A 12,572-nucleotide genomic window follows, 5' to 3' on the forward strand; every position below is an offset into this window, starting at 1 on the left:
AGACTCCAGTGTAAATGCAGCTCAGAGTTTCAGGAGCGGGAGGATGCAGACTCGCTCACCCTGCTGCCCGCTCACCCTGCTGCTCACTTCTCTTCCTGCTCTTGCTCTGTACAGTCCCTTTGTGCTGAGTTCAGGAAATCACCAAAGCTCCTGATGCAGAGTGGAGCCTTATACAAAGATCTTGTCTAAGCACAACTTTCTGACTAACAACACCTGATATATACGATGCAGAAGGAGGAGCTGGGATGGAGACCTCATCTACTTCTCCCTAACCTTACATCCCTTTAGAGACTTGGGATAGGACCCCTAATGGTGACAGCTGCTTGTGTGCTCCATGTCTTCTGTCATTCCTATACAAATTTGTATCTTACTAAGTAAATAAACATCAGTCTTCTGGCTGCTTCAGGAGGTGCTTCTGAAGTGTCTGCCTGTCCGCTGAGTGGCTGCCCTTGCTCTCTGTTAGCAATTCCCAACAAGGCAAGCCTCCCAGAAGCCTGCTTACCTCTTTGAATTTCTGTTGCCAAACTCTGTCCCTTGGAACTGCAGAACCCACTCCTTGGCTATCGTGATAACTTTGGTTTTCTCGTTAGTGATGTGGAGACTGTTCCTGGGTAACACCCTGCATATCCCCCACCCCCACCCAGAGGGAACCTGAGGCACTAAATGAACATGGCCTCCAGTGATCAAGTTTCTGCAGCACACCACCAAAGCACACGCCAGTTCTCTGACCTTCCTTTTTCTGATTAGTGACATGGACATTTATCTACTTGGCACAGTTAAAAATCTCTCTAGTCAATTCTCATTGTAAACAACAGTTTGCAGCCCCTTTCCTCACGGAATCCCTGCCACTCTGAGTCTCACTCCGCTCTAGCAGTTCGACTGTGATTTTGCTGGGAAGCAGCCAACGGTTCTACCACCAAATCTTCGAGCGCACTTGGGTGTTTACTCGCATATTATCTCTGCTCCCAGCTAGAAACAACTCCTAACTCTGTGCCGCGGGTCTCTCAACCTTCTGCCTTTCCCAGCTCCCTCAACCTCTTGTAGAGAGCTCTATATTTTCAGATACAATGAGCGCTTTCTGCATTTTTCCCTTTATCAGATAATTTTCAGGTAAGTAGGCTATAATGCATTCTAGTTTATAAACATAAAAACCACTGTCATCTCACAGTCCCGCAGCTACCCCTACTTTTCTGCACCCCAATAAAGCTTGCTATTCCCACTCCCACCTCCTTCAAATCCCACTTCCCATCAGGTTTTAAAAGATTTCCAACATGTCCAATCCAGGATTTATTCTGTCTTCCCCTAACTCAGTACCCCGGGATGTAGCTACCGGGTGTAACAATGATCCTCCTTTGCTCTTTTAAACACTTCTGACTGGTGGAAAAATACTGCAGGCACTTTTCCTACCTTACTCTCTACTTCTTACAGTCTTGTCTCTTTCCAGGCTCTACATGCACGCTAATTGTCCTGTAATTAACTACATAGACTCTACATGCTGTATGAGTTACTCATATACTTCCATCCAAGCTCATGATTCAAAAAACAAAAAACAAACTAACACCCAGGGCCTATGGCTCACAACTGTAGTTCTAACCAGCCCTTCACTGGCCATAATATTCGTATAGCCAGCTGACACCACCTCTACTTGATAATTTGAAGCAACACACATGTAGTCTGCATGAAGCCACAGCTTTCTTTCCTCAGCCTACTCAGTGAGCCCCTACCTCTTTTGTCAGGCTACACTGGCTGTTCTGAGCTGCCTTCCTCTCCTCTCTGTCATTCTCCAGAACCCTTCTAAGGGATCCTTCTTCCTAAACATGATCATTTCTCACTTTCTTTTCCCCCATGTGTTTGACTCAAGCCAAAATTCGTGTGTGTGTGCACGCGTGTGTGCGTGTGTGTGTGTTGTGTATATTGTATGTGTGTATATGTGTGTGGTGTGTGTATTGTGTGGTTTGTGTGTATGTGTTGTGTTGTGTGTTGTGTTGTGTGTGTATGTGTATATATGTGTGTGGTGTATGTATTGTGTTTTGTGTGTGTGTTGTGTGTGTATGTGTACTGTGTGTTGTGTGTTGTGTTGTGTGTGTGTGCGTGTGTCTGGGATGCAGCTATATCTGCATCAGCTACCCCACCACCTCCAGCAGTGCCAGGCTTACAGGTAGGCACCAGCACTCTTGGCCTTTCTATGGGTGCTGAGGATCTGGACTCAGGGTCTCGGGCTTATGCAGCAAGCAGATACTCTCAGCCATCTCCCAACCCGTCTCACGGGTACTTTGGAAGTGTCATCCTAACTGGTCTTCTTGCCTCTAGCCTCATCCCACTACAGTACAGTCTATTCTTAGCAGAAAAATCCCGTTAAAATGTAAATTCATTCACTTCATTCCTGTTCAAATATCTTTCTTTTGGAATGAAGCCCCAATTATTGAAACAACCTGTCATGAAATAAACATGAAGCTCTTACCCTCTCTCCACTTCTACTGCAACCACGTCTGCTTACACACAGTCTATTCTTTCCCAAGCCCCGGCACTGAGTAGTCAGTCTGTCCTTCTGAAACCCTCGGATGCGGTATATTGGTATGGACAGAGTCTACGACCACCTCTAAGTCCTCAGTGGGGTGTCCCTGACACACTTGTGCTGTTACCACACAGCGGCAGGCACTCCTATATGACACAATTACACTCATCGTCTACCCTCCACTTCTTAGTAGTAGAATTTCACTTCCTAAGAGATCAAGCTTTTTGTTTACTTTCTAGTTTCTAGAATATTGGCTGGTACACAGCATTAGTTGAATAAATAAAAAGCCGCATGTAAGTTATTTAGATGGAAGAAATGAAATGGTACTTTGTTCCTTAAAGATTATATTCACAGGTTAGTGAGATGATTCTGGGCAAAGATACTTGACGTGCAACCCTAGTGACCCGAGTTTGATTCCTAGAACTCATATAAATTTGGAAGGAGAATCAACTCCACAAAGTTGTCATTTGGTTCCCACATGAATGGTACATGTGTCTCTACCTACCACATTCTATGTCCACACAATAACAAATAAATAAGTAAATAAAAACTATAAAAAAGATGGTTTTCACTCTTACTGCTGTGCAAACAGCTCAGTTGTGGAACACTTGCTGAACACATGAAGACCTGCTTGAATTCCCAGCACTGTCTGGTGTGTGTGTGTGTGTGTGTGTGTAATAGATTAGAGACATAGCTACCATCGTTCTTCCTGTGTTTAACTTTCCTTAGGTATTATTTGGCTGAAACTCTGTTTCCCCACTTCTTTTTGCTGTGGTCTCGCCCCAGAGCCTTGTACATTGTACAGAGGTCCTTCATCACTCTATACCCCCAGCCCAGGCTGTAATCTGTATTGATAGAAGGAATAGTTATGGAAAGAGCTTACATAAAGGTCACTACTGTCCTCACTTATTCTTCAAAAGAAAAGAAAATACATATAGGACAAAACATTATCATTATAGTTTAAGAAGAGGTCTGGGTACAGTAGTGCATCCCTGTAACCCAGCCCTCAGTAGGCTAAGGCAGAAGGACCCAAGTTTAAGTGCAGGCTGAGGTATAGAGCAAGACCCCACTTTAGACTAAACAGCTAGGAAGTAGTTACACATGGTCTTAGTTGTGGTCTCCATTGCTATGATAAAGAATCATGATCAGAAGCAAGTCCAGGAGGAAGCAGCTTATTTCATCTTACAGCTTGTAGTCCATCATGAAGGAGTTCAGGGAAGGAACAGAAGGCAGGAACCTGAAGGCAGGAGCTGATGCAGAGGCCATGGAGGAGTGGTGATTACTGGCTTTTGCACACGGCTTGTTCAGCCTGATTTCTTACTGCACCCAGTACCACTAGTCCAAGGATGGCATCACTCACAATGGGTTGGGCCCTCCTACATCAACCACTAATTAAAAAAGTGCCCTACGCACTTGTGTATACTTGGATCTTATATAGACATTGTCTCAATTGAGAGTTCCTCTTTCCAAATGACCTTAGCTTGTGCCAAGTGGACATAAAAACAGCTGGCAGGCACATGTTCACAGCATGAGATATAAAGCAGTGGTCACCACAATCCATACGGTGTCCTAAAAGATAAAAATGCTTTAAAAAGATATAACTGTCGTGTGTGCATGCGTGTGTGTGTGTGCCTGTGTGCCTGTGTGTGCGTGCGTGTGTGTGTGTGTGTGTGTGTGTGTGCGCGCGTGTGTTAGATGCACGTGTATGGAGGTCAGGACAACTTTGGGAGTTGGCTCCCTCCTCCTACCATGTGGATCTTGGGGAATCCAATTAGGATCATCAGACTTGACAACAAGTCCTTTGTCCACTGAACCAACCTGTCTGCCCCAGAGATAACAATCTTGCCTATAAAATTTAAATGCTGAGAACAGCACTGCTTGTTGGCTTGATACAAGTATAGTCACCAGTCTCTACAAAATCCAAGGGAATTCACATGCAGCAAACTAATGAAGGAGACCCAGAAGCACCAACGTGGCATCGCCAATGAAAAGAGCGTGTGCGTGTACAGCAGTGATTGCTGCTTCCACTATCTGGGCAAGCCAGATGTTTTCCTATGCACACACACCTCTTAAGCAATGATACTGAAAACAGAGCAGTTATACCTACTTTCATTAAATGTCACAAGACTCTACAAACATGAACTCCCTGACCATGGCAGCAGGCGTGTTTACAGTGTGTTGTGAGTAAGGTTTAGGTTAAAGTTACATTTATTGACTGATTTTTTTTTTTTTTTTTTTTCGGAGCTGGGGACCGAACCCAGGGCCTTGCGCTTGCTAGGCAAGCGCTCTACCGCTGAGCCAAATCCCCAACCCCCTATTGACTGATTTTTGACTTGGGCAAATCATAACCTTTGTTTTTAGACACAAGCTCAGAACCTTTTTCTTATCTTCCCTTATCACATAGATACATGTCAAAAGAATTATCTGGTAACCATAATTACAGTCCTTAAAGAAGTTTTAAATTATTTTGGGGCAACAAATGGAGGTAGCCTAACTATATATTGAAGTTCTCCCCAAACTGAATCTATAAAAATATCTTAAAAACAAACACTTCCTTCCCCAGAAATTCCTGTGAAGAAAGTGGTGCAGTCCAGGCTCTGGATCTGCAGGAGACACCTCACACAACATTTCCTCCTTAAAATCCAAATTATAGAACACTCTGTGCAGCAAGCCATAACTCTACAGAAATTCCTGATGCAGAAAACAGACTAAAATCTCAGAGAATGAAACATTATAAAAGAGACATTTCTATGAATGCGTGTGATACAGAAATTCTATAAAAAGAATATAAGGCAATTTTCCTGTATATAGCCAGCAACCGGAGTTCATAAACATGATTTGGAAATCGTTGCAAAGGCTATCAAACACACATTTAGAAACTTGTCTAAAATTCTAAGATTTGCTGATGTTTGTATATGACGTATTCTGTAGACTATTTACTCATGACTTCAATCTGGGGTAGTATCTTTAGGGAAACATGCATCTTGGTGCATTCACGGCAAGCCTGTGTTGCTGAAGACACTACATACTTTGGCCACAGAACAGTACTGACCTGGAAGCATTATCCCTACTGGCTAGCTTGAACAGTGTTGGAAGGGGCTATGCCTGTGTCCAGAGAAGAGCAGCCATCAGTCTTACTAAGCTGTCAACCTCGTAAGACGCCCATTGATGCAACAGTGCCATGAATGTTGTGGGAATAACCAACCACTTTCTGATTGAATTTAAGGCCTGAATCACAAGATGAAACCCATACCTGGCAACATTATTGGCCAAAAAGAAAAAATGAAAACAACCCCCACCTATAATTAGATAGATCATAGGCCCCAGGAAAGAATCTATTACTATTATCCTGCTAAATGCAAATATTAAATCATCTCCGAATGACTTAACATTTTATTCATAATCAAGGCATCTCTCAACCCTCATTGGAGAAGCTTCTGGTTACAATAGGTAATGACCAACACAGAGACCTTCCGCTGGTCAAGGAACAAAGAATGCGAGACGTCAGAATGTTCAGTCCTAAATGAGTACATAGAATGTATTCCCCCTTCAAAGACTCAGGGGTCACTGTGGAAGGGGAGTGGAATGAGTAAGAGACAGAGGACCACAGGAAAACTGTCTTCTGGACAGAGCAGGTCTCTACACAGCTGAGCTCCAGGGGCTGTGCCGGCCTAAGCCAGACCAAATTCCAGCATGAAGAGGGGATACGGGCATGAGATCCCACCTCTTAGCCAAAGAACTGCTTAGAGAGGAAGCAGCAGCTCTGAGAGCGGCCTCTAAAAAGCTGACCATGCTCCAGTGGAAGACCACACATCTGAGACTATGTGGGCAGCCTCAGCATGGGGTGGGGCACAAAGTTGTTGGGAAGGGAAGAGAGAATGGCTCTGGGAAGAGTTGGGGGGATGAATGAAATCATAATTCCTTTTACAGAATTATTGAAGAAATAATTTAAAAAAGTGTAAAATTCAATCTTTTAAGTCTTCCTTCATAAAATACTTAAAATGGGTTTGTAAAAATAAGACAAGGAAGAATTTGGTAATAGTTACTTCATGAGATAACTGAGCTTCATACTTAGGAGCACTACAGTGGTCTGCTGGGCAGACACTGTCGCATTCACACCATCATCTCAGATGGACTGGCAGGAGAGCCTGTTCTAGTATTGGAAGCCAAGCAGAGCAGAGGCTTCACGGAGCTAGTTACTTATGGGGAAAAGGGGCTGAATCTTGTCTAATTTTCGTTGATGAGTTCTCTCTGAAGGAACAATAGTAGTCCATCTTCCAAGCTAAATTGCTTTCTTTCCTAGTTATAGTGGACCCAAGGATGTCATTCAGATAATCTTGACCAGCAAATGCTCCACTTCTGATGAAGATCTATCTCATGTTATTTGTTCAAAATAGGTCTCAGGGGCAAGTTCATTGCAATTAGATTCTTTCTGCTGACACGTGTGACACAGGAATTAAGAAAGCGCAAGAAACAAACCAAAACAACAACTATACTGAACATAAATATGCAATGTTAATACAAGGAAGATAGGATTTAGAAGAAGGTCACTGCTATGTGACCTCCAGGAACCAAATTTTTAAGAGAGACGAGAGAGAAGAACATAAGGACATGAGCTTCTCTAATAACAGACCCTTAGTAAGAAGAATGAAGCTCTTCTTGGGTAACCATCAATATCTGAAGACCACAGTTTCCAGGACTAAGTAAGAGTAAGAATGACACGTGTGCTTTGAAAGCTCTGAATACTTTGTATTTACAATACATTTCTTTAAAATCTCACTTTCATTTAATGTATGCATGTGCATAATTGTATGTGTGTGTGCATGAGTATGCCAAGTTACACATGTGGAGGAGTTACACTTGGAAGATGGACAATTTGTGGGAGATGGTTCTCTTCTTCCACCAGGTAGGTGCAGAGGATTGAATTTAGGTCTTTAGGCCTGGCATCACATGCTTTCCCCTGTGAGCCATGTCACTGGTCCTGTTATGAATTTCTAAAGGCTTACTTTTATCCAGTTACCCCTCTATGATTAAGTACCTCACTTAGTTTTCTCGGCAAGTATGTGACAGTTTTTATTGTTGTTCACTATATAGGTAATGATGTTACTTTTCTTGGATCAGAAAGTATGGAAGAGTATGGTCAGACAAGAATCTGTGTAATTATAGTGCTGGCCATGTGACTATTTCTTACTAAACAGGGCTTCAGTATTCACGAGATCTCCAATTCACATTATGCCCAATGCTGATAGGCATCTGACCTATCTTATGGTTCTGAGAGACTCTGATATTTAACAGTGCACGTACATTTATTTCCAGTTCCATCAAAATCCTGAGGCAGTCTGGTAAAGTGAACCAGGAATCCAGTTTCTGGTCTTAAGTCTATTATAAACCATCTAAGTCGAGCCATATCAACTGGGTACCAGATGCACTCGATTTTTAGTATCACTGCTGAAGGAACTAGAATGCCAGCCTTCTGCCTAATGTTCCACTATAATCTGGACATTCTCTGGAGTGAGAACTGTTGCTCCTCTAATGCTGGCTAGGTGCTGAAGATCTGTGCCTTCCCCCATCTCCTCAGAGGCTGTTGTTCAAAGGCAGAATGTGACCAGACACTCTGTTCCTTAAAGCGAAGGCTACTAGAGTTCATGTGACTTTTAGGTTTCAACCCAGCTCTATTGAGGCAGTTCCACGTAAAGAGAAAGGACACCTGTGATGCACCATCACCACTGTAAAGGTGCAGGAAGGCGAACCCCTACTCTGAAAGACAAGGAGCTGTCTTCAGGGATAAGTGTGTAGAAGAACTGTGCTCACGACACACATGGCTTCATGAATTTCCTTTACCATGAATATCAGTCAGGGTTAAACAGAAATTTATGGGAGAGAAAATACATAAACTCTGGAAAATAAAATTCCATTGTATATATATTAGTATTTCTCAGCTAAGGTCTAGAAATGAACCTTAACAACTAAGGCATTTCCAGTAATTAATGAATGAATTTCTTTGCTATACAGCTAGGGTTGCTTTCTAAAACCCTGGAGGAAGTTCTTAATACCATCTCTATGTTATTTTGATCACAACAGCAACACTGGTTGAGCTCCTGGCATTTACCAGGCACTTACCACTACAAACAGAAGAGGTGATGTTGTACAGAAAAGGGTAAAACTGCATGCAGCGGATCAGCTTCAGGCTGCTCTCACACTCTGGGCATCTGGTGGTTAACTTCAAGGCCTGTCTGAAGGCTTCAAGTGCCCCGCTGACATTCTTCAGAGCAAGGTAAGCATTTCCCAGGCTCAAAAAGGTCAGGGGCTGAAAAGAAGAGGAAAAAGAAATCAGCAGAATGTAAATGAACCGGTTTCTAGAAGCATAAAACCTTTACAGTATACTTCTCTGAGCTCCTCTTAGGTTGCTCTGTAAAGGTTACTGCTAACTTATTTGTTTTACTTACACCAGCCATTATGAAGATTAAAAGACACTAAAACTTGTAACTAGTTTAAGTATGTAACTCAGTGAATTATTACATATGAATACATCCTTATAAGTGCCACTCAACCCAATACATCAGATATATAGAATGTTTGCAATATCTCAGAGGCTCCAATCCTATCTCCACAGCAGCCACTGCTGATGACTGTGACTTCTACCACCCACACACAAAGGCCACAGGAACGGAATCAAACAGCAACCTCTCTAACATGTACATAAAAAATGAATCTCTGTAGCTTCTTTTACTTAGTTTAGTATTAGTTCATGCTCCTAAACTGGACATGAGATGCATGCCTGTGGTCCCCGCACTTGAGAGGCAGAGGGCCATCAAGAGTGTTGAGGCCTAGAAAACATCCTAGAAAACCAAACATTTTTTAATAAAAGACTAAGAAATGTTAAAACAAAGGAGCTGCATTTTAGAATTAGCCAACTGGTTTTATGACTGTGAGTTCAGGGCGCTAAACTATTGCCAAGAGTGTGAGCTTACGGTGTCCTCAAGTCTAAATCCAAGCTGGGAAGTTCTGATGCTTTGCAGTCTGTGTGTATTAAACTCATCCACCAAGGGAAAACGTCTGTCTCCTAAGGCTGCTGATAAAATCAACGATTTGATGATTTGTTGTATTGTTGTAAACATGTTTGATTTGTGACACTTTTGTAAGGCACTGGATGTTGTCTAGATCTAGTTAAAAGAATCCAGGGAAGGAAAACAAATGCAGTGTTCAACCGAGGTGAAGACCAGGGGCAATGATGGTCTGCAGCTCTTGCTTGTGTCCTGGCCCAAACTTTTTGCTGGCCGGTCTGGCCAGGAAAGTACGAGAGCTATCAAAATATTTACTATTTCACTGACTTACTATTTTTAGTGTAATATAGAAAAGGCTCTGGTAGAAACCATTATTGACAATAGTTATTCAGAATGTCAGCTACCTGAAGAGTAAGTCATGGTATGACAATCTATGGACTATATAACCAGTTAAATTAATGGTCTTAAGACTATATAGTAGCAGTTTTTTAAATGTAGTAAGCTTTTCAGAATCACTGTGAAATGCTTGCCCAGACTTCCTGGTTCTAGGTCAGTACTGCCAGATGCTGGTGGCTAGGGAGGGAGTGTTGGTTACAGTGCGTTTCTGCTTCCACTACACTCTGATTCACTGACTTCTCTCTTGTAGCAGTGCCACAGCACTTCACGACTAAATGTAACTACTCTGTAAGCACAGAAAGATGAGCATCTGTGAGAGCTCAGCTGCCTTCTTCAGCTGCCTTAGCTGTAGCAGCAGCATGTGAGCCCAGGAAGTATCATGGCTGCAGCAGCCCCGGGCCTTCCCTGCGCATGCCTACCTCACCATGTCATGTCTGAGTACAAGATCATCTGTTCTCACTGCACTGTGTTTGCTACAGAGCAAGCGCCGATGGCATCTGATGGACTTACTAGCAGCTAGATCTGCTGGAAAGTACAGACAGTACAAAATGATGCTTAAAAACTGCCAAGTTTTCAACTCTTAATGGGCAACATTTTATTATATTTAAAATTTAGTTTTATGATACCTTAAAGGAACCTAAGCTATCCACACCTGTCTCTTTTAAAGGATTCTCTGGAGATGAAATATATGATCACTCAGCTGTTAGGTAAGGGCAACTTAACTGGGTCTCCACTACAGCTGTTTCTGCAAACCTAAAGCAGAACCTTAAAACTAAGAACTAAGAACATGTGCCGTCACGCTTGGCATGGTAGAACGCTGTTTGTCACCTTGGCACTGAACCCAGGGCGCTGGTCACATTACCATTAGTTACATTCCCAGTCCCCTGATCATTATTTCTTACTACAACAACTTTTTAACCATGCACCAGATGATGTAACTATATCTAAAAATTAAACATTGTATCTATAAAATAACATAACAGTGAGCAAGGTGCATTCCGTAGGGAGTGAGAGCCAGCTGTTGCAGGGGGACAAGGAAAGTGACAGCATATTGTCATAGCTATAAATTTCTATTTATATGTAAGCTTTAGAAAGAGAAATGAGAACTGTCAGTTCTACTCACCCAAATCTGAAAAGAGCTAGCATGGTGGTACATGCATGTAATCTTGGGTCAGGAGCCCGAGGCAGGAGAATTATGAATTAAGGGAGCTCTGGCTACAAAGCCTGATGCTGTCTCAAAATATATAGATGATCAAAATAAAATATTTGTTTTTTTTTTCTTGAAGTATGCAAATTCTACTCTTAAAAATACTTGACATTCTCTCTATCCCTCCAGGACAAAATCAAAGCCCACTGTAGCTGAGCTAGCCCATAGCAGCACACAACTGTGAGCGTACAGAGTGCCTCACCTCGGAGCTGTTGACAGCCAGTGCTTGCAGGAGCAACTTTGTAGCATCGAGATGAAGGCCATAATGAATCAAAAGGTTGGCCAGGTTGACAAGAGGAATGTCTTGGTATTGAACTGGAGCTAAGTTCAAAGCCCTCTGAAGGCAGGCGATAGCAAAAGTGCTGTTTCCTACTGCTCTCCAGTACAGGCCTGCCTCATTGAGAATGAGCCACACAGGAGCATTCGGCTGGAATTATAAAACGGTTCCATTAGGTGAGAAGTAGAGTGCTGGTTCTAAGTAGCTTTAACAAATACATTAAAAACTTGAATTACACGTAGCAAGGATTTAAGATTTAGAGGCTCCAAACAAATGACTTACCTTGTTAATAGCATGAAACAAGAAAGACCCAATTTCTTCTTCTGGGATAGTATAGTTTTTAATACGGGAAAGTAAAATCTGAAAATATCAAAAGAAATAATGACTCAATTGAAAGTAACAAGGAAGATGCTAGAAGAATCTCTATAACGCAGTCCGTACGTAAGTGCCTCAGATTTATTTTTGTGCATGTATGTACTTTGTGTGTGTTCCTGTGTATACATGTGTGTATATGACATATGGAAGTCAGAAGTTGATGCTGGGTGTCTTCCTCTCCTCTATCACTGCCTACTTTATTTTTTGAGAAAGTCTCTCACTGAACTTGGAACTTAGCTGACTGGCTGAGCAGCTGGCAGTAATTGCCAGGAGTCCTCCTGCTTCTACCCATCCTTAGCGAATGGGAGACGGTAAACACTCGCTGCCTCGCGCAGCTTTTTACATAGGTGTGGGAATCTGAACTCAGGTCCCCATGCTTCTGTGGCAAACATTTAACCCAGTGAGGCATCTCAGTGTCCTTAAGAACAATTACTCAATAATTGTATCAAATATACAATATTAACACACTAACAAGTATTTACTGGGTCACATATATGCACTAGTTTCCTTCAACTATAAAAATTAAAAGATGTGCACACATTCCCTCTCTTTCCTGTCTGTCTTGTCTATCTGTCTGTCTTTCCAGTAATATATCCCCCATCCAGAATCAGTAACATGTAATATCGGATACACTAACATTCTGTACGCTTCCCAAGCTGGAAAGCACCAGCCCTCAATTTAGCGTCTTTATCTTTATGGTAGTCTACATATTATCTCTGGAGTACATGTCTAGTCATCTATATTAATAAGGTGTTCTTAGTCATACATAACTAATAGAAACTAAAGGAAATAGTATTG

The 12,572-nt window shown here is 42.2% G+C and overlaps 1 protein-coding gene across 4 annotated transcripts in view; it reads right to left on the minus strand.

The window, feature by feature from the left end:
• The window catches only part of Ttc17 (tetratricopeptide repeat domain 17), a 105,119-nt gene that overhangs the window by 52,952 nt on the left and 39,595 nt on the right, over positions 1 to 12,572 (minus strand). For all 4 annotated transcript variants that reach the window (XM_032903772.1, XM_032903771.1, XM_032903774.1 and 1 more), the window contains exons 14-16: positions 11,682 to 11,759; positions 11,325 to 11,549; positions 8,636 to 8,822 (exon numbers count right to left, since the gene is read on the minus strand). In XM_032903772.1, the coding sequence (XP_032759663.1) occupies positions 8,636 to 8,822; positions 11,325 to 11,549; positions 11,682 to 11,759 (490 nt within the window). The remainder of the gene's footprint in view (positions 1 to 8,635; positions 8,823 to 11,324; positions 11,550 to 11,681; positions 11,760 to 12,572) is intronic.

This window comes from Rattus rattus, chromosome 5, assembly GCF_011064425.1.
Source record: "Rattus rattus isolate New Zealand chromosome 5, Rrattus_CSIRO_v1, whole genome shotgun sequence".
Taxonomy (NCBI): domain Eukaryota; kingdom Metazoa; phylum Chordata; class Mammalia; order Rodentia; family Muridae; genus Rattus; species Rattus rattus.